This window comes from Pseudorasbora parva, chromosome 4 (genome assembly GCF_024679245.1).
Source record: "Pseudorasbora parva isolate DD20220531a chromosome 4, ASM2467924v1, whole genome shotgun sequence".
NCBI lineage: Eukaryota > Metazoa > Chordata > Actinopteri > Cypriniformes > Gobionidae > Pseudorasbora > Pseudorasbora parva.
The window spans coordinates 21,510,961-21,533,586 of record NC_090175.1 but is presented as its reverse complement, the minus strand read 5'-3'; the positions used below and the strand labels follow the sequence as shown (position 1 = coordinate 21,533,586).

The 22,626-nt window shown below is 38.0% G+C and overlaps 1 protein-coding gene across 1 annotated transcript in view; it reads right to left on the bottom strand.

The window, feature by feature from the left end:
• Positions 1 to 2,290: 2,290 nt before the first annotated feature.
• Positions 2,291 to 22,626, bottom strand: part of si:dkey-117m1.4 (uncharacterized) — a 27,538-nt gene continuing 7,202 nt past the window's right edge. Inside the window, exons 2-9 of the mRNA XM_067441291.1 lie at positions 14,960 to 15,072; positions 14,557 to 14,632; positions 13,250 to 13,436; positions 12,983 to 13,051; positions 11,145 to 12,097; positions 9,387 to 10,207; positions 9,099 to 9,299; positions 2,291 to 4,147 (exon numbers count right to left, since the gene is read on the bottom strand). Coding sequence (XP_067297392.1) covers positions 3,852 to 4,147; positions 9,099 to 9,299; positions 9,387 to 10,207; positions 11,145 to 12,097; positions 12,983 to 13,051; positions 13,250 to 13,436; positions 14,557 to 14,632; positions 14,960 to 15,072 — 2,716 coding nt within the window. The 3' untranslated portion in view covers positions 2,291 to 3,851. The remainder of the gene's footprint in view (positions 4,148 to 9,098; positions 9,300 to 9,386; positions 10,208 to 11,144; positions 12,098 to 12,982; positions 13,052 to 13,249; positions 13,437 to 14,556; positions 14,633 to 14,959; positions 15,073 to 22,626) is intronic.

The window sequence follows — 22,626 nt, the reverse complement described above, 5'->3', positions numbered from 1 at the left end:
ACCATTCCATTGTAGATTTTGCTTTATGTTTTGGATCATTGTCTTGTGGAAGACAAATCTCCGTCCCAGTCTCCGGTCTTTTGCAGACTCCATCAGGTTTTCTTCCAGAATTGTCCTGTATTTGGCTCCATCCATCTTTCCATCAATTGTAACCATCTTCCCTGTCCCTGCTGAAGAAAAGCAGGCCCAAACCATGATGCTGCCACCACCATGTTTGACAGTGGGGATGGTGTGTTCAGGGTGATGAGCTGTGTTGCTTTTACGCCAAACATAACGTTTTGCATTGTTGCCAAAAAGTTCAATTTTGGTTTCATCTGACCAGAGCACCTTCTTCCACGTGTTTGGTGTGTCTCCCAGGTGGCTTGTGGCAAAATTTAAACGACACTTTTATGGATATATTTAAGAAATGGCTTTCTTCTTGCCACTCTTCCATAAAGGCCAGATTTGTGCAGTATTCGACCTATTGTTGTCCTATGGACAGAGTCTTCCACCTCAGCTGTAGATCTCTGCAGTTCATCAGAGTGATCATGGGCCTCTTGGCTGCATCTCTGATCAGTCTTCTCCTTGTATGAGCTGAAAGTTTAGAGGGACGGCCAGGTCTTGGTATATTTGCAATGGTCTGATACTCCTTCCGTTTCAATATTATCGCTTGCATAGTGCTCCTTGGGATGTTTAAAGCTTGGGAAATCTTTTTGTATCCAAATCCGGCTTTAAACTTCTCCACAACAGTATCTCGGACCTGCCTGGTGTGTTCCTTGTTCTTCATGATACTCTCTGTGCTTTAAACGGACCCCTGTTTGAAGCCTGAAATGTGGCAAAAGGTGTATATATATATATATATATATATATATATATATATATATATATATATATATATATATATATATAGGTCCAGTCTAACGATTCTGATTGGATTGGGTTTGTAATGGACACTTACTTAGAGCTGTGCCTCTGATAAGTGCTTTTGATCTTCTTTTTGCTTTAAATGATGTGGAAAATACTGGAGGTTTGCCACAGAGTTGTCCCACCACCTAACGTTACAACGCAACTGCTTCTTCTCCATGCTTACAAAACGCGCCAAAAACGACTTTTAAACAGGAAATGATGGAATTTTACCATACATTTTTACAGCGGGTCTATTTGAACGGGATTCGTGCACTGAGGTCATTTTCCCGGACCTTTTTACAGAAGGTAAAAGTGTCCGTAATCTTTACTGACATTGTTCGTATTCATTACCGAGATGGCACATTTGGATGGGACTAGAATCACAGAGAACATCTGGTAATAATGAATCCCCCATCTCCTCATGTAATCCCGGTTTATTGTGGTCATTATTCGTAATTCACAGAACCTCATTCTCTTCATGTAAATTAAATTTCATGATCGAGTTATATTTTTCAATGTCCAACTCCCAGTGATCACTTGACAGATGTTTTATGGATGAGACTTCAAAAATGAATACTATTATGACTGTTTAGCTGATGATTTAGCGCCCTCTAATGGATGCATTTAAAATCATATGGCGATTATTAATAGAAAAACTATATACTATCATACTTGAAATTATTATACTGCACCAGTGGTTACAGAGTAAAGTAAATGGGAAATACTGTTCAGATTTTGTCATTAATATCTTTATGATCCAAATGTCAATGGTTTATAGAAGAACTCTTTTACAAATAGCATGCGAAGATTTAAGTTTTGCAAAAGGACAGTCCTAAAATGCTTTATATAAAAGAGCAGTTACTGGAGAATACAAGCAGACCCAGTGGCAAAATAGTCATTATTATTTAACTGTTTGTGCAGTCCTTTCAGTGTAAAGTACATTAATAATATTTTATGTTCTTACTGTTTTTAATATTTTCTCTGAGTGATAAAAAATTTGACCTTCAGAGCGCTGCAAGTGAAAATGAAATTGGTAAGCTAATAATAAATCCACTCCTTTTTTTTTAAAGATCAACAAGAGACAGCAGGGACTTGATTTACAACAGAATTGAATGCAAACAAGCATATTTTTTTTTTGACTGAAGCACAACAGATAACTGTGTGCCTCTCACTATCCAATTAAACCTTTCAGTGCAGAGTGCCATGGCACTGTGATCAATAAGGAAAAATTATTTGTGCTTACAAAAACAATTGAAATGCAATAAACAATGCCAAATTATATGAGATTGTTTTATTAAATGTAGCAACAAAACACTATATTGAAATCTGTCTTTGGACTGAAGTGTGAGGATTTGTCTGTTCTGTGCATTTTCTTTAAGAGTACCAAGAAAAACAAGAAAAAGTCTAATATTACCAACAAAACATTTATTTATTTTTATTTCAGACAACTTAGAAAAACACAGACAAAACAAAAACAAGCTCATCTTGCCTACAATGTATTTACATCATGCTTTTTTTCTGCAAATATTTACATTCGATATTTACATGAAGTGGAAATGAAAAACACTTACCACAGTAAGTTTTAATAGTAATAACAATACCACTATTAATAGCAATGACAATATATATGTGTGTACATATATACATTGCAAAGTCTGAAAGAACAGATAACAAAACAGCAAGATATAGATATAAAAAGTATAAACTGAGGTGTTACGTGTGGTTATCATGTGTTTCCATTACACAGTTTAAGTTAAGTTTTGATATGGATTTGATGGATGAATAAAAAGCAGACAAATAAAGTAACCTCATCTGCTCACTCATTTATGTCCATTTCTAGAATTATATGGCAGATAAATGCTCATTTTCAATGCTGAACTAGCTAATCAATATCTGCAGTGAAATAAATATATGGAAAAAGATCTCGTGGAATATCCTGAACTATCCATATTGAAATTATTGAAACACAGATTGAAATGAACGAAAAGATATTGAAATTAATACGAAGATATTGAAACCTAACGGATTGAAAATTATTGAAATTAACAGAACATTTAACCCAAAAACAAACCCTCACCCTCATGTTGTTCCAAACCAGTATGACATTATTTTGTGGAACAAAAAAAGAGAAATTCAAAAGAATGTTCTGGTCATATTTGTTCATGCGATTAATTATGCATAAGCAACAAAAATGGTCATAAAAGTGATTCATATGATATTTTTTTATTGTAATTGCGTAGTAAAAAATGACCAATCATTAAAACATCTTCAAAATGTATCAAGTTTGTGTTTTACTGAATGTCATACTGGTTTGACAACATTAGCAAATGAGGACCGAACAAATAAGAATTTAAATAATAAGAAAATAAACATGTGGGAAAACGTTAGGGTCAATTATGGAAAAGGATGAAAAGGGATAATTCCCCCAAAATTGGAATTAAGTTTGTTTAAATTAAATGAAATTCAAGTAGGTTTCAATGGGACCTGTCATTTTAATGAACAAAGAGGATAGACAAAAACGGACTTGGATCTTTTTCTCTTCTATTTCTTATGCATATTCCTTCATTTCATGAAAAAAAAAAAGATATCTGCATGTAGCAGAAAAGTGGTCACTACAAATGTGAATAATGACTCCCATAAAGGCACAGGTTGCTCAGTCTGCCTTTCTCTGTCCTTGGTGAGATATAGGCATGGCCAAAGGGAGGCTTTCAGCTGCTCAAAAATGTTTATCTACTTTCACGCCAGCAACAGAAACTGGTAATGTGCAGACAAAAAAAAAAAAAAAAGTGTTCCATTCATATTTTGAACAAGTACACAAGACAAGTGTGCGTTTCTGTCTGCTTCCCAGAGTCATTTCAGACACGGGACACAAAATCACACACAACATCACATTAATTAAAGCATTTGTACTGGGTTTACTGTACCATATAAATATTTTCACTCAGCAACTCCACACATTCCCTCCCTTAAGCTTCTGCTGTTATTGGATGTCCCTTCCCAGAATCGTGCTGATTCGCTGCATCAGCAGACAGACAGGGCAGACTCTGCTGGGTTTTCTTGAGTAGCTGTATACGGTTGTGGCAGTAGAATTTAACAGCCCTCCAGTCCCGGTGGTTGGTGACCAACAGGGGGCAGAGCTCCAGGCAGCGCTCGCAGTCTGCTTTGGCGGGCACACGCAGCTCCATAATGTTTTGCACCAGGTGGGACTCGACAGCTGCCCGCTCTGCCTCAGACCAAGGCCGCTTTAGCACACCACGTTTACCTGAGACAGAAAAGAGAATGTGTGTTAATCATTATACCTGTGCAAACACTTCACTGAACACACACACACACACCGACACACACACAAACACAAACAGACACACACAAACACGGGTCAATGGGCCAGCACTGTGCTGAAGGTCTCTAAATATTGCAATATTAGTTCAAACCTAATTGTGATTTATATGTCTTACAATAAACACAGACCATCATAATGGCTTTCTTCATTCTTTGGACAGAGGAGAACTGAGCCTGGTTTCTACCACATTTGTTTCTTTTCCTGGCCACGGTCGCCTCTGGCTTGCATAGTTGGGGACACTTATATTCAACAATAATATTGATCTGACTGTACTGACACTGTTGGATTAGAACTGAACTGAGCTGGACGATGACATCATTATTTTGCAGAACTGATTTAGATTAAATGAACCAATTCAATAATTAATGATCTTTACAACAACTGAATCGAAAGTTAATTGAATTCAGAATGCATCGTTTTCCTGTTATTACTGTAAAGCTGCTTTGAAACAATTTATTGTACAGTATAAAGCGCTATATAAATTAAGGTGACGACATTTTACCAAAGTATTGTTAATTGTATACTTTTGAGATATGAACATCTACATATGTGAATAAATTATGATAAATCGTAGGTCCAATCATATTCCTTAACATCAGTGGTTCTCAACCCTGAACCCCCGTTGTCTAACATGGGACAGTCTTCATTTCAGAAAAGGGGGACAGAAATTTGGCTGATATACCCTTACCTGTCACCGTCCCACAGGTGGGACGCTTGGCACTCTCTTTTTGATGGCCTTTTTTCGTATCCTATATTTTAGTAATCATCATAAATTTGGTATCATTTGAAAGCTTACGAACTCAAAATTCATCCTGTGAAAATAGTTTTGAAAACGGACGTTGATTTACCATGGAAACTGTGCTCAAATTTCTTGTAGCAGGCTCCTCCCCTAGTGGACGGTGTCATGTTTCATATTACAAAACTTATTTTGACTCCTGTATAATTAGAATCTTTTCTATTCTTGACAAAACACATATCGTCGGAAAGGTCAGAGTCTCAAGGTTCCATATTTGGTGACTGTTTTGTGATGGAAGTGATATTTGGAAAGAAATCTACAGGAAAATGCATTTAAAAAAACTATCAATGAAATGTGGATTACACCCAGTGGCTATTTTTGGTACTTCAAATTTGGAACACAACTTGGTTAGATATGGCTTTGATTTTATAGTAATTTTGGAGTAAACATTTTTTTGTAAAATATATATTCTATTTAAAATAAAAAATATTGTGAATGAGCGTCACCTGCGAGCCACACCGAGTCCTCTGAGGGAGCTCGGAGGCATATAAAGACGAGAGATCACCAGACCTGGATTTGACGTTGAGTTGTGTTTACGTTTTATTATGTGTGTGTGTATGGCAGTTGTCCGTGAGGGGCTGCCCACGTTACTTTCGTTTTGTTTGGTTAAAGTCTTTTAAATGTTCGCCGGTTCCCGCCTCCTTCTTCCCCCTCGAACATACTGTATTACAATTTCTATATCCAAATGACCATTACACATACACGCAACAACGATATCCCATTTAAACCAATACGTCACCACCACTGCGACAGTGCAACTTTTGTTGATGCCTCTCAGATGGAGCGCGCGTTACAGGAGTAGCAATGGATGAAGTAAAAGCAGGGCCGGCCCGTGGCATAGGCGGAATAGGCAAATGCTAGGAGCGTCAAAATGAGTGATTTTTCCAGTTATTACTGCTACTTTTTATTAATATTAATTCGAAATATTACCCAAAAAACCTTAAACAAATACCCAGACTCTTCCCAGACCACCGCATCAATCTCCTCCTGCCCAGCGAGGGCTTTAGTGTGTCCGATATTGAATGCGCGATCAGTTTAACGTTGGGAATTTGTTGTTGCGTCGCCTCTTGCGCATCTAACAGACAGGATGTCCAGACATGTGCTTGTTTGCTCGTGCCAGTGAAAGTTGGAAAGTTGCCTAATTATTTATGACGGATGGCCAATGTGTCAAAAAGACCGAAGCCCTCTGATACAGGAATATAAAGGAATAAGGGGATAAAGACAGAGGTAAAGTGATGAAATGAATGAACAGTTTATCTAAATGCATTATCTAAATATGAATGTTTGCTAATTAATTCCAGTTATTTTTATCTTTAACTTTATGTAAACAACTGTTCTGGGTGATCAGAATCTGTAAAAAATCATTTCAATTGTTTATAAACATATATATATATTTTTTAATAGCCTAATGTTTTTACTCAGTTGTGCAATTGTAAGGGGATATATGGTGTTTGCAAAATTTATTTTCTGAAATTTGTAATGATATTTATATACAGGTTTATCTAAAATAGCTAAAAAATAAAATAAACTGCAAACTAAATATAAAAATTTCTTAAAAAGTTTAATTCATGGTGAAAACATGAGCATGCATAGTTTAGTGGAGGATATACGTATACACACATTTTGTATATATATGTGTGTGTGTGTACTATCCTTATGTCCCCATAAGGATAGTAATAGCTGATAGTAGTTACTTTTCAACCGGCTCATTGCATTTTATTTCTGGAAAAATTCCTCCTATGATGCAAATTGACGATATTTGCATCATAGGAGGAATGTTTGGCCAAAGGCTAAAGACTACAGCCAGCAGAGGGAGCTATTTCCGCATGTTTTGAACCCGCGCATGGGGGATGGAGATCACACTCAAAGCTCAGCTCAACTACAGGCACTCATTTAACAGAGTTATGGTGAGCAAGTCTTTTAACTTCTCAAATTAATTTCTATGAACGTTAAGCTTGCAAAGGCATGAACTGAAAATGCTCCAGACTGAACTCGCGTTGTGAATGTATGCCGTGAGTGTAGTCGCGATTACCTCAGCTCTCATCACGAGAGCTCATCAGCTCATTTATCTCACTCCTGCAGTTAGTGCTCAGTGCTGTGATACTCACGCGGTGACTCACTCATTATATTGAACAGACACGTTCAGTTTTTAATTGTAGTGTCTTCTCCAACTCAGTCACAGTAATCCATTAGTGGCTTTGGGAGTGGCCTCACAGGGCAGTGATGCATTCTGAGAATTGTAGTCTTTCATCCCCATGAGACAAAAATATATTTTCTGTCATTTCTCAGTCTAGAAGACACCAAATTCAAAAATAATTTCACATTTCTACTACATTGATGACCCAGTTTAATTACAGATTCATCTTCCCAGCTCTGAAGTACCCCTGTAATATCTCCATGACGGAGATGCCCCGCCCCCCGCACAAGCCCCCCACGGTTAATCGATTACTCGTTTCTGAGACCTCTCGATGATCGAAATAAGAACTTGAGAAAAATGCCCATCCCTTTTAACCATTACAATCTGGCCCATGTCAAACTCACTCGAATCCTTACGCTTGCTCATTTTTCCTGCTTCTAACACTTTGAGAACAAAATGTTCACTTGCTGCCTAATATATCCCACCCACTAACAGGTGCCTTGCAGAAGAGATAATCAGTGCTATTCACTTCATAATGTTATGCCAAATTAAAAATTTGTTAAAATTTATATAAATAGCCTATATAAAGTAATTCAAATAAGCTTTAAAATCAATTTTTTTTAAAATCTGTTAAAAAAGACGCTCACTGAGTTTAAATGTTCATTTCTCTCTATATATCAACTAAACTAACTTTATAACTTTGAACTTTTGAATGCATTGAATATTTTTTTCTTTAAGTTGTCATCTTTCATAGACAGCTCTTTTCTTCTTGCTGAGCAAATTTGTTTAAATTCTTAATTTTTTTCAATCATGTAATATTCTGCAGAAGAGAGAAATGAATCTCACTCTGGTGAGAAATGAATCTCTGTTCAACACCATGTGATTGGCTGTTGACTACGGATGTCACATCACTGATTCACAGCATGTGATTGGCTGTTTACTACGGAAGTCACATCACTGATCCACAAAATGTGATTGGCTGTTCACTACGGATGTCACATCACTGATCCACAGCATGTGATTGGCTGTTCACTACGGATGTCACATCACGTGATTGGCTGTTCACTACGGATGTCATAGCTAAACTCCTGAACTCATGACAGAGAAGTTGACAGAGAAAGCTGATGATCAGCATCATGGGACCAACACAGCCTGAATAGATTGGTTTGGTTTGTCAACTCGAAACGAATCCTGTAACCCTGCGTTTGTTAAACTAATATAGTACAGGCCCCAGGTATACAAAGACTCAAACATGTAAGCTCACATGTGGTCAGTTTTAAAACTATCTATTGATTCCAAATCTTATTTATATACATTTATACTAATTTAAGCAAACATTTAAATAAATGTTAATATTTTCTGAATGAAGGCTTAAAACAATATATCTTAATTGAAAAATATGCGTATGTAAATGTGGTCAATGAAAATAATTTCTTTAAGATTATATTAGCTCCATATTAGCAGAAAATACAACAAGTGCATTTGCAATTAAACTAACTGATAAACCCCTTTAGAACGAAACTATTTTTAATGTCTGGAAATCTAACATTGAAAGTACGTCCTACTCTAAAATATTGGTCACCATGGCTACAGAGAACAGCAACGTTTACTGTATATTTCTTATTACAGAAACGTTTCTCATTACAAAAGGGAAGATGCATTTAATGGCAAAGTAACAAGAAAACAACATCATGAACCAATAAATGTACCTGATACATTTAAATTTGGTTTTGTTCTTTCCTATATTCTTAGTTTCTGCAAAGGTTGCAAACACTATTTATTTATTTTAATTCAATAGCCCTGTTTTAACTGACACATACATTGCAACATGTAAACATGGATTACTGTCACAATCATCAGTGCTCTCTTCAGGCCTTGGAACTGAGGTGTACCAAAAAATAATGTCACAGTGTATGATACAAACATATAGTCAAACTCACCAGGCTTGGGCTGTCCGGTCTTTTTGCGTCCTGTTGATATAAGGGAGCTGCTTTTCATCTTCTTAGGTCGAGGGGATTTGCTGTTGCTTGTGGTTTTCTTCATCATAATGCTGGTTGCAGGAGATGGTGCTTCTGGATTCTCTTTACTCTGCTCAACATCTGACTCCTCTGACAGGGAGTCGGCAGAGTTTCCTGACAACACTGAAAGAGACGGGAAAGTAAGTATGACTGATTTGTCCAATACTCTTTATTTACACCTGCCATGTGTCTTTGACACAACAGACTTACCATCTAACTCCAGACAAATGTGATGTAAACTCATTCCTCGGAATAAGACGCCATCTCTCTCTCCACATAGTACAACCCGACCAATCAGACCCATCAGCCCTGGGTCTTGTCCGATGGTTGCACAGCTTTGCGCTACATGATACTCTTTCTGCAAAAAGCGTTCCAACCGCTGTGTGGCAGCTCCGCGGTGCTCTTCCTCCTCTCCCTCACTTAACAACAGGAGCTGAGTAAGTATAGCTACTTGTCGGCGAACGCGTGTCTGTGTCAGTGCCCGTGGGTGCTGTGTACCACTGGATCGAGCCAAGCTGCGTAGTAAGTCTGTCCCTCGCAGGGGAGTGGCAGGTGAATGGTACGGCCGGGCAAACACATAGGGGTTCTGTGGATCAATTCCCACACCAGCACGAGTCTGCAAAAGCACCTCCAGACAGGCTTCAGAATGCGGAGGGAGGATGAGCGGCTGAACGCGGCCACGTTTCCCCTGGACCCCGACGCGAGGTAGATGGGGGAGGACCATCCGCTCGAATGGTGAGAGTGAGGCCTCAAGTGGGGTTAGAGCTGGTGGGGCACCAGGTGACATGGGGGTGGGGCACTGGGGTGTGACGCGGGCCTGGTACTCAGAGATGGTGAGTTTGGAGACTTCGCATTCACGGCGTCGGTTGTAAAGGATGAGAAGGGCCAGGCTGGAGTGGCAGAGGAGACGCCAGGCCTCAGCTGACTGTGGCGAGCGGGAGAGAGAGATGAAGGCAGAGTGCTGCAGCCGCCGTAGATATAACACCAGAGAAGAGAGGGAGGAAAGAAGTGGGAGCATGTGGCGACGTGAACTGAGTAAAGAGAAAAAGAACAAAAGTGATTACATGAGACTGAATGATAAATTCTAACAGTAAATTATTTTTGTCTACTCTGGACACGACATCATCTGCTACAAATCCATGTTCTTTGTGTCAGAAGCAGCGTGAGGTATGTCATAAATAAATAAGGGCATCTATTTACGACAGCATCACTAAGTGCGTGACATGCACGTTCTCCAGCCGATTATGCCTAATAAGCCGTCAATGAACATGGTCATGTAAACGCGGTAACCCATTTTCTCTTATCGGAGTAAGGTCATAAACAGCGTAAGCATAAACCGGTCGAGACAGGTATTTTTTTTGCCTCTTACCCCGATTTCGCACTGCATGTAAACGCATTAACCTGCTTTCTGTCGGCTTATTGAAGTGCGCATGTGTGATAGGTGACAAAAAAATACAAACTTAGAGCAAATATAAATGCATCCAGACAGAGTGAGCTAGCGTTTTGCATGAAATAAGGACATATCACAAACGCAGTCTCTTTTAGGACCCAGAAAATTGTAAAGATGTGCTCTCTTCTCATGCAGCAGAAGTAGAAGCGGTTCAGCCAAAACGCTGCATATGTAACTGCATGAGGGATATTATGAGCCGTTGAATCTCCCGCTGAAACGGTGCACGCTTTATTTAACATCACAACTGACGTAACATTCGGCGTACTCTGTGAGTCAAATACGGACATCATTATTTTTGATGTCACTACAAGGAAATAACCCGGTTTATTAATAAAGTCATTACTTGCGTTGTCAGTTTACTGGTTTATTGCATGTAAGCAGGGAAACTTGGTTATTTCAATAAGCTGATGTGCATGTAAACGCACTCACTGATTATAATGGTTTCTATTGTCTATTGCATCATTTCGCACCATTTACGTCCACACGACACGGTGTAAGAGCAAATGAAAATGACTGACCTGGATAGGTCGGTCTTATCCTCCGCTCCACTTTCTTCTTCTCTCCCTCCATTGTCCTCTCTCTCTTCTTTCAAAGATTCTGACTCCTTCACATGCTCCATAAACACTGAAGTGGGTACTACCTCTTTTGTCTTCTCAAAAATGCCTACCTCCTCATTCTCCTTTTTCATTCTTCGTCCTCCTTTTCTGGGAGGAGTAGCAGGAGAAGGTGGGCTCCTCTTTAACACAGACACTGGAACACCTCCTGCTCTGGGAGGAGTTGTCAGGGCTGGAGCAGGACTTTTGCGAGTAGGGCTAGAGAGGGTAGGGCTCCTTCTGAATGGAGACAATGAAGAAGAAGGAGGTGACTGTGGGGTTACCACCACTACACCTGGCGCAGGAGCCACTTGGGGGCATTGGGAATGTTTGCTTGATGATGGGAGAGAGGAGTGTACACAATGGGAGTTACGAGAGGCGTGCGCTTGCTGCAGGGCAGAGCGTACATCAGGCTGGTGGGCGTGGTGTTTGTTCAGATGGCGTGGGAGAGATCGGAAGTGACGACCACAGTAAACACAGCGCTGTTTCTGTGCCATGGTGCTCTGCCCACGACCCACTGACACACTGACACTATTAGAAGGAACTCCTGCAGGAGTTGGGCACTTAAACACAGGTCTGGAAGGAACAATGTGCTGTAGAGGGGAGGTTGGGATAGAAAGTGTAAATGAGGGAGGATGGCTGGGGGGTCGTTGAGGTGCCTTTCTCTTGGCACGTGCAGCAGGAGAGGAGAGGGCTTTGTGCCTCTTGCGGCGATGAGGTGGTCGAATGCGCACCTCCCTGCTGGCATCATCCGAGTCAAGGTCTGAATCACTGGGCTCAGAGTGAGAGAGAGGTGAGGAGGAAGGAGAGAGAGACCAGGAAGGTGTAAGGTATTCCGACACAGAAAGAGAAACTGGAATTGGGCAGGACTCTTCCTCCTGAGAGACAAAAAGCATATACATTTGTAATATTGAAATTAGGCATTTATACCCATTTTAATTTTGAAACGTATATACATTACAAAGTCTAATGACTGAAAGTGAAAACTGTAGGGCAGAACTTTATCTACCGAGAAATTACTGAACCCCCAACTGCACTCACTTTGAAAAAGAATGGAAGTTTATTACAGAATGGGTGTTTGGGAGTTCTCGTTCATTTGACCTAAAACACTGTGTTCGTGGTGAAATTTTGACTACAAACACGTTGCGGTGTTATATCCATATTTGCCAATTCTTTGCAGCTCTTAGCCACTGCCTACAACATGCTGGATCCTTCACTGGGAACCGAAAGTAACCCACAGCTGCTAAACTTTAACTATTTAAATTTTTACACAATACAAATCGAATACATACAAGTCAACACAATTACAACTAAATGTTTGCTAAGAAGTATTTCCTAATAAAGCAAGGTCGAATTTGACTCTGGTAAGAGTATTCATAGCAGAAGGGCGGGAGTGGCCTTGGACGGCAACATGCCCAGAGCATTATGGTTGTTTATGTTTTCCTACCTATCTGGCAAAAGAGAAGACAACAGCTTTTTTCTCTCTGTTTTCTCTAGTCAGGTAGCAGTGATTAAAAAAAACCTGTATAGGCAGCCAAGTTTTATTGAAAACCCATTTTACCAGCAGTAAAGTACCACTTAGTTACATTTAATTAAAGTAGTACATCTAAGATTACTGAATGACACTTTAGGAAAACGCTGTAAATGTCAGTATGCAGTGGTGCTTATGGTGCTTTCACAATGATGGACAGGGGCACATGAGGTCTGAAAATGAGTGTTCAATGTTAACTGGGTTTATTTGTAAAAACTGAACTTATATTTACCTTTTTAATGTTGCTCTCATGGTCCGTACTGCAATCAAAGCTACTAGAAGGCACAGTACCATTGAAACCCTGAGAGAGGGAGGAAACATCATTACAAAAGAGGTCTAACTATAAAGTCCCTCCAACACTCTCACACAAATAAATCAAATATCATGCATATAAATACTTGTCACAAACACATCTAAATCTGCATACTATTAGTATCACTAAGCGCAAATGGAGCTTAGCGCACTGAGATGTGCTGGCTATTGTCATGGTTACACTTACCACAGCGTTTTCTCCCCACTCCGTCAAACTGTAATCCACAGTGATCTCCTCCCCCTTAGTGATGTCGCGGATCGCTATGACAATCAGTCGCACTTGATTTCCACAGTGCACTTCACGAATGCGGCAGTTTGGTTGTGGGGGGTACGAGACAGCCCCCTTCACTCCGCTAGAGCCCTCCTCACTCACACTGCATGGGAGAAAACTACATCAGACGGCAATACAGCATTTAACCACATCACAGCTGGGAAATCTTGCAGACCATGTCTGATCTAGAGAGGCAGACTAATGCATGCCCTGTGCTATAGTCTTCATTATTAACATAAATAATATGTTATCTTTTTAAATGACAAATCACAAGGTCCCATTTGGTGTGAACTCAGCATTACTAAGAACAGGTCTAATAAATAAGAATCACAAACAAGTTGTTTACAGCCAGTTGCTGCTACTTAAATATTTATCTGAAGTTTTACCATTAGCTCAGGATGAACCTCATACATAAAAATTAATTTATAATTACAGAATGCACTGTTGACATGCAACACGTCATCATCATCATCATATATATTGTATTGTCTTGTATTGTCTCTCTTCTGATGCAATGTGACTAAACACAACAAAAAACAGATACAAACACACACATACCATGAGCCCAGCTACACACACACCATCTCCCTCACTGGCCCAAAGATAATAAACACACTGCAATAAACACACACACAGCTTGCATTCCAGTAATCCCCCACCTCCATTTACACACAACAACATCTTTCAACCACATAACAAACACAATTACTTGCTATCTTCTCCTAACACACACACACACACACACACACACACACACACACACACACACACACACACACACACACACACACACACACACACACACACACACACACACACACACACACACACACACACACACACACACACACACACACACACACACACACACACACGTTTTTGTGACATATGGGGACATTCCATAAGTGTACTGGTTTTTATACCGTACAAACCGTATTTTCTATCCCCTTACACTGCCCCTAAACCTACCCATTACAGGAAACATTCTGCATTTTTACTTTCTCAAAAAAAACCTCACCCTGTATGATTTATAAGCATTTTGAAAAGTGGGAACATGGCCAATTCCCTCATATTTCACCCTCTTAATGTCATACCCATGTCATTATACACATTTGTGTCCTCATATGTAACAAAAACATGCCCTCACACACTCACACACACTCTCTCTCTCACACACACACACACACACACACACACACACACACACACACACACACACACACCAGAGCTGAGCAGATTGTGTTTCATAGTATGGTTCATCAGCAGCAGGGACTCCGTTTTTGTCCTCACGACCATCACCTGAAACACACATATAAAAGGGTCTCACATAGATATTTACACACTTAATACTATCCCTGAAACAAACACAAATATAATATTAAGCCATATGAGTTATGGTACATTTACACAGTGATTAAATCATTGGAGAATGACAAACAGACACTGGATACTTGACTAGAGTATCCAAGAAGAATGATGATGATGTGACCCCCAACTAAATTAGACAATTCTGGGAAATAAAGTGTTCTTTTACCTTGTTCCATAAAATGATCTATCGATCGATCAATATCAATTTTAGTAACAAAAATGCACACACACACACACACACACAAACACACACACTACCTTTCTCTGGTCCATAGCTGTTTTCTGACATGCTCTCTTCTTCATCCTCTGTGGCGAAGACTCTGTCGCACACCTTCACTGGTGTCCCTTTCCTCTTCCTTCCACAGCCACGTCTACAAAACACGCATGCACATCATCACATCAAATGGACAGCCTGACCAGCTTAATCAGCAACAAAACATAAATCACAAAGACAAATCAATAACCTGGACACAAGAGGATCAATGGAAATCACTGCACAAATCGTATTCAGCCTTACTTTCCTAAACCAATGTTTAATTCAGAGTCATTTAATACATCTCCATTTGTTACTAAAAATAGCACTACCTATACAATTAATCTTTTTGTTACCTTCACTAAAGGAAGCCTGTCAACTGACCTGAATCATTATGCGTCAAGAACATCAGACATAAAATATAATGCTCATCTTAGCAAGCACTAATTAATCCTAGGCGCATTCACTCTTCTTCAAGAATGTAAAATCTGTGTATATACATAATAACAGAACTCTGATCTTGAGTTTTTCTCACAAATCTATAATCCATAAAATCTTCAACAAAGAGTAACTGCCCACATAAAAGTGTGATCTGCTGTTAATAGAGCAGTGTATGAAAGCCAAAAATGCATTTTTCACAGATGCAGCTGTGAATGCTTAATTAGACAAGTGTAGAGATGTGCAGTCTCTTGGTTACAGATGTGTTCAGTGTGTGTCGTGCCTGACGTATTCATTGAGCTGTGATAAGACTCAGTCTTGCCGACTGGATATTGATCTGGCCGACCCTCCATCTGGACCCGAGAGCATATGTTTGTATGTGCGCACTTGTGTGCATGCAGGCAGATTCATATGTTCTTCCCTATATTCACAATTTCAGGTCAGCTTTATAAAGAACTACGATAGAGATGTTTACAAAGACAATACATATAAAAATAAAAAGTCGATTAAAAACTAAGAGTAAATCAAAAAGTCAAAAAAGTCAAAGTCAGCTTTATTGTCAATTCTACCACATTAATTAAACTGATGTAAATTATAGCAGTGAATCCATGACAAATAAAGCTTCAAGAATTTTTTTTTATGGATGTAATGCATATTTTTGAGTCAGGAACAATGCCTTTATGCAAGTTTCAGTTGTTTGTTTTTTTAAACATTATCAAAGTAACCCTTTAGAGTGTATATAGTATATGTGTATAATTATAGATAGATAGATAGATAGATAGATAGATAGATAGATAGATAGATAGATAGATAGATAGATAGATAGATAGATAGATAGATAGATAGATAGATAGATAGATAGATAGATAGATAGATAGATAGATAGATAGATAGATAGATAGATAGATAGATAGATAGAGATGCTTTTAAATCAAAATTACAGCTTTTGTGGTGGTACATTTTGAGTGGGAAATATGACCAAAGTCTTACAAGCAAACCAAAGCAATAAGCAATTACCTAATATAAGTTTTCAAGTAATTAAGTAATCAAGTAAACAGTTAGTGATAAAATAATAACTTATAAACAAATGACATGGACAGATAAATACAACAACAAAACAACTGATACAAATAGTGCTTTAAAAAAATGTTTTTCCCTGTTGCTGTTTGATTAACAAGACACAAGCGGGTATTTGCTATATTAGAATGTGTTCACTTTAAGACTATACAGTAATGTGCAAATTCAACACTGACACACATCTCCCAATCTTGTTCACCCAAGACATACACACACACACACACACACACACACACACACAATTATGCTTATTGCCCTTGAACGATCAATAACCACCAAAATGGACATAAGCCGAAAATAGAAGAAATAGAACACATTTAGTATCTGACATCAGTGCGTGTGGCAGTACTGAACTGAGTTTATATTGTATATATAGTGGTTTATATCAGTTTTATTAACTCTTTTTAGCGCCATCATATTTTTTTATTTGGCATCAACCCTTGCCTCATCACTGTGCCTGGTCCTTGGCGCTTATGCAAAGTTTTATGTCTCTGTGGTACAATCAGAAAGAGACTGGCTGTAATATACGATGCATGCTGGTCTCATTTGAAGTCATAATACAGTGAATTATATTTGGACTAGCGAAAGAAACAACTACAAACAAACAAACAAACACGCACTCTAAAGCGCTGTAGGAGAATTTAAATGAGCATTAGAAGTAGCGTTACATGGACATAGGAAAATTAAGACCAGAGATGCGCATTTTTCAAAAATATTGTGTTTTAATATTTGGGCTCATAAAAAACTAATATTCGAATATTTGTTTTTTTTAAATGATGTTGTTTTGCAAAAATGAAAAAGACTTAATTTTTTTATACATTAAGTTGTCGTCACCGTTTCTGACAAGCTTATGTTATATCTTAAAGATTTTCTTTGAGTTTCAACAATATGTGTAAACACAAAAATATTTGCCGCATTATAAGCTCAAGCAGCGCGAGTAGGAAAAAAAACCGCAAGCTTCAAACATATTAACGCAATAAAGCAGAGCACACCGATTATGGTTCAAAACGTAGGCTACACACTTGAGTCAGTATGGTTATCGTGGTGTAGACACGTGTCACTTCCGGTAAGGTCAATATCCATGCTCTTTTATTGACCTTACCGGAAGTGAAACACGTTCCAGGCTGGTGGATATAGCGTTGTATTTGAGGTAAAAAAAAAAAATATATATAAATACGGCTCGATTTCTCACACAAACAGGGATCTTTGTGCATGTTGTCTAAGCATGTTTTTTTGTTGCTTTTATAGAACGTTACCCAGTCGCATCATTATGACCTAAACACAGCAACGGTTGGAGTTAAAAATCTCCATATGGTTCTACTGAAGAAACAAAGACACCTACATGTTGGATGCACTGGGGGTAAGCAGATACACATACATTTTTCATTTTTGGGTGAACTAACCCTTTAAATCGGGGGATTCCAAAGTCTGGCGCACAGACTTTGGACACCAAAAAATCAATTCAAACGGAACTTCAAACCCGCAGCTCGTCTATTAAAATATATTATATGTAGCCTGCCATGCATGATTTACAAATTGTGCAGTTTTGTAATGTCAAGATAAGGTGGCTAGATTTTATGCAGGGAAACAGGGGTAATTGTGCATCCAGCATCCAACTAACAAATGAGTTTATTTGCTGAGTGTCTCGATCACACCACCACTAAACAGCCAGTAAGAAGTGTTTGAGTTCGGCGTAGAGGTCTCTGGTACAAGCTTTAAATCTTAGTTAAAAGGCAGTTAAAACAGCGCTGGCTTGACAACACTAAAATGCAAATCAGGAGAATGTAAGAATACTTTTAAAACAACAATTCATCAACATTTATCATGGATTAACTGTGATAACACTTTAGAAAACACTACTGTAACGGGGGTATTTTGTCAGAAATGTAGGTTAATATCTAATTTTATGTAGGTATTAAATGAGTAATGAAGGCCAAATTACAGACAATTTAAAGCTACACTGTGTGATATTTTCCCCATCTAGCGGTGAAAAGGTATATGACCATCCAGTGAATATTAGTTTCAGTTCCTCTCTTTTCTGATTTCGCTTTAACTCCTACGGTGGCCGATTTAGTCCAAGATTAACATGGCAATCCCCCTCTTCACATTCGACACGGTGACATCGAGTGTTAAAACGCGAAAGGCGAAGCTTAAATTTATGGGTATGTCCCTCTATGGCTAATGTACTTTCAAGATGGAGGGCCAACATGGCGACCGGCATTCGAACCCCTCACCCGTATGTATTTTCAATGGCATATTATAAACTTACGAGAATACTTTTTTACTTGAAAGAAGTAAAAATACATTAATGAGCACATATATTTTTGAAAGAACTAAGTGTTTTTAGCTTAGAATAAACTAAAAAAGTTACACAGTGTAACTTTAAGTCATAAACTTGCAGTTTTGTTTACTTGTATTAATATTTTAAATTGAATGGGTTTGTAGAATAAATAAAGCCATTCTAGATACAGAAACAACATTTTTTACTTTTTGCCATGTAGTGAGGTATCATGTGGGGTAAACCTGTGGTGATCTAAATAGATTACTCATTCATTTAAATAAGAATAGAGTTCAAACTCAGTAATAATATTTTAATTTCACCCTTTAAAAACAAGGTTGTTAAAAGTTTTACAGATATTGTTTGTGTATTAAATTTAACTTAGTCTGTTAATTTGCGTCAACTACCATTTTGGGGGTTTAAGATACTAAAACATGGATACAAAACAAGCAAATTCAAACTACACAGGTTTTATAGAAACTACATAGGCATTTTACGTAAGGGATAATGTATTGTACACCCAGCAGGTTGTTATAGCAGAATAAAACACAACAGAGTGACCAAGGGTCTCATTAATAAAGCGTGCGTATGCACAAAACGGGGCTGAAAACGTACGTACGCCAGTTCCCACACAAAGGTTGTGATCTATAAAAAAACTAACTTGACGGAAAAATGTGCGCACCTTTAAGCAAACTTTGTGCTGTGCATACGCACATCCTGGAGACAACGGGAATTGGCGACACAAATGGTGAGGTCGTGAACTGAAGTTAGATTGTAGAAAATAAATGTGAGAAGAATGATTATAAGAATGAATGACATTTAATTTTCACTTCATTTCATACGTTATAACCACATTATCATGAAGATTAAATCCAACAGTGTTATATGTGCCGATTGTTTTAGGCTATATAAATCTAGTAAAATTCAAACGGAATTCAAAATATACTTAAAAATATATATAATAATAATAATATTTAGCGCTGCCTTTCAGTCACATTATCCATAACGGGAGCACAGGAGGAGATGGCGCGACTACATATGATACAGAATAGCATGAAATACCATTTTATTAGAGAACTGCACAACACAGTGTAAAAACTAAATATTTACCTTAATGTACATCACACATCAAGTAATGTATAATGCATATCGTAAAATGTCAAAGTCTGCAAATACAGTCATGAAGCACAATCGCTCATCGGTCCTAACAATTACGGTGTTTATTTCAAGAAGCATGTGTTCACTATAACATTTTCGTCTTAAATTTTCGTATATATATATATATATATATATATATATATATATATATATATATATATATATATATATATATATATATATATATATATATATATATACAATGAAATATATAATGTCATATATTTTACTAAAAGTTGTTGTTTTTTTACCTTTAACTCTTAACTTCATTAAACATATAGTACTATACATATACATATATAGTTCACTACATATAGTATAGTACTTTCTTACTTATACTCAAGTAAAGTTTAATTACTTTTACTTGAGTAAAAGTATACAGCACTACATTTTTTATGTAATTGAGTATTAAATTATATTCAATATGAAACGCAGTGCAGTAAAAATCAGTGAGGAACACTGATAAAAGTATATACTTTAAAAATAAAATTACTTGGAAAGTAAAAATACCCCACTACTGTCCGCCTCTTATCGCGACAGCCCTAACGACAGGTCAAAGCATTAATTTACAATTACCAATCCAATTCTAATGAAAGCCACATCAAAACCAAACATTCACTTCCATTCATATGCATACAAAATGTGATCAAAGTTATTCTTAAGTAGTCTTCGTCTTTTGTCTTCCGTTTAACAACTTTCAAACCTTTGTTCAATGAACTGTGAATTGGCATGATGAAAGACATCTGACCAATTAGACCAGTGGTTCTCCACCTTTTTGACTCCAAGGCACTACTCAAAGACCCTCCTATACAAGCAATGTACCTCTGGGAATTCTACTGTACTTTAATATTTTAATTAAGATTGTGTCAATAAATCAAAATTTACAGAGCCCCTATTATGGATGTATGAAAGTTACCTTTCCTGTAGTGTGTAACATAGTTCTAAATGAATGAAAACATCCTGCAAAGTTCTGAATACATCTGAATGTGCAGCATATATAAAGTTATTGTCTCTCAAGTAACTGTTGACTCATGATATATAGTTTAATTATCCACAATTTAGGATACAGTATTTAAAAAAAGTTATATAATGTTGAAATTGTTTACTAACAGACTGTCTCCTGCTTACGCTGTCCAAAACATTGGCGTAACGTTTTTCATGTAATCATGTCAATTTTGATCAGAAAGCTTGCTTTAATTCAGCATCAGCAGCTTTTTGCACAAGCTTCAAAGGCCTGTTTAAATTATTAAAACTAGAAGGTTATCTTCACTTTAATATTACATTTATTATGTGAACTATACTTATATACAACATATGCATGTGTGTTTGGGACAGAGGGGAACGGTCACATTTGCAGCTCATATATGATGCCCATCATAAACAGAGAACAGCGGAAAAGGAGACAGAATGGAGTATTGACGATATTCGTGGTTATCCGTAGCTGCGGTTCAGCTGCGCGAGAAACGCTGGCAGTGTGAATGCACAACGGCCGTCCGACTCCCACCCTTCATACACACTTCTTCTGCCCCACCAACGCACTGCTTGCGTGTGTGGTGTAAAGCCGGCGTTATACGACACTGGCACATCCTCCAACTCCAGCCAGCCTTCCTTATCTCTCCCACCTGCCATTTCTACACGTGACGTGACCTGCAAATACGCGCTGTAAGCAGCAGACCAATCACAACAGACTGGGCCATCTGACCAATCAGAGTAGAGTAGGCTCACAGAAAGGAGGGATTTATCCATCAAGTTGTTTGAGAATCATTAAACATTGTGGTGATGTGCAATGCGTATTATGAGAAAATTCAACAGTTTTTTTACCTTTGATGCATGTAAAACTGTTGTTGAAGACCTCTTAAACAAAATGAGAAAACTTTAAAATAGCACAATAGGGGCACTTTAAGACTTATAGGGGGTCGCCCCTTGGAAGTTTGCTAAGGGCCTCTAGTTAAGAATCAACACAATAGATGGTATAAAGGTATGGTAACATTATCGAAAAATAGGTGCAATTTTGTAGGCAAACTGTCAAATGTCAGAAGTATAGAGATGCATAAAGCTCACACAGAAGTCACAACTCCATCAATACTTCAGATGGCGTAAATGTAAATGTGATTGCATCTTAAATGTACTCTTGACCTCTAGGCTGAATTCAAAAAACACAAAAGCAATGCCAGAGGCAAATGACAATTCAGTCAACAGGCCCAAAACTCTCTCAAACTAGCCTCGGGCCAAAGTGCTGTCCTTAGTGTTGAACCCTAAAACACATGCTCATTCACTCACACGTTCTCCTTTTATTGTAAACCATTGGTTTATCGGTGTGTTTATAAAGTCAACCGTGAGAACATGGACAAGTTCCACTGAGATCCATTTGAATAACAGTCACTGTTTTCTGTGGACATACTCTTGTCCATCCTGTCAGTAAATCTGATTACACACACTTGTGTAACTCATTCTCCATGTCAATACACTGCAAAAACGGACATGCTTTTAATCCCTCTTCATTCCACAAGCCAAAATCTGTTTCCCTTTCGTTCATTTGTGTATCTTTACTCTGTTTATCTCTCTTTTTTCCTCCCCCCCCCCTCTCTCTCTCTCTCACACACACTTTCCATGTTTTATGGGGACTCAACATAGGCGTAATGGTTTTTAGACTGTACAAACTGTATTTTCTATCCCCCTACACTAACCTTACCCCTAAACCCATCACAGGAAACATTCTGC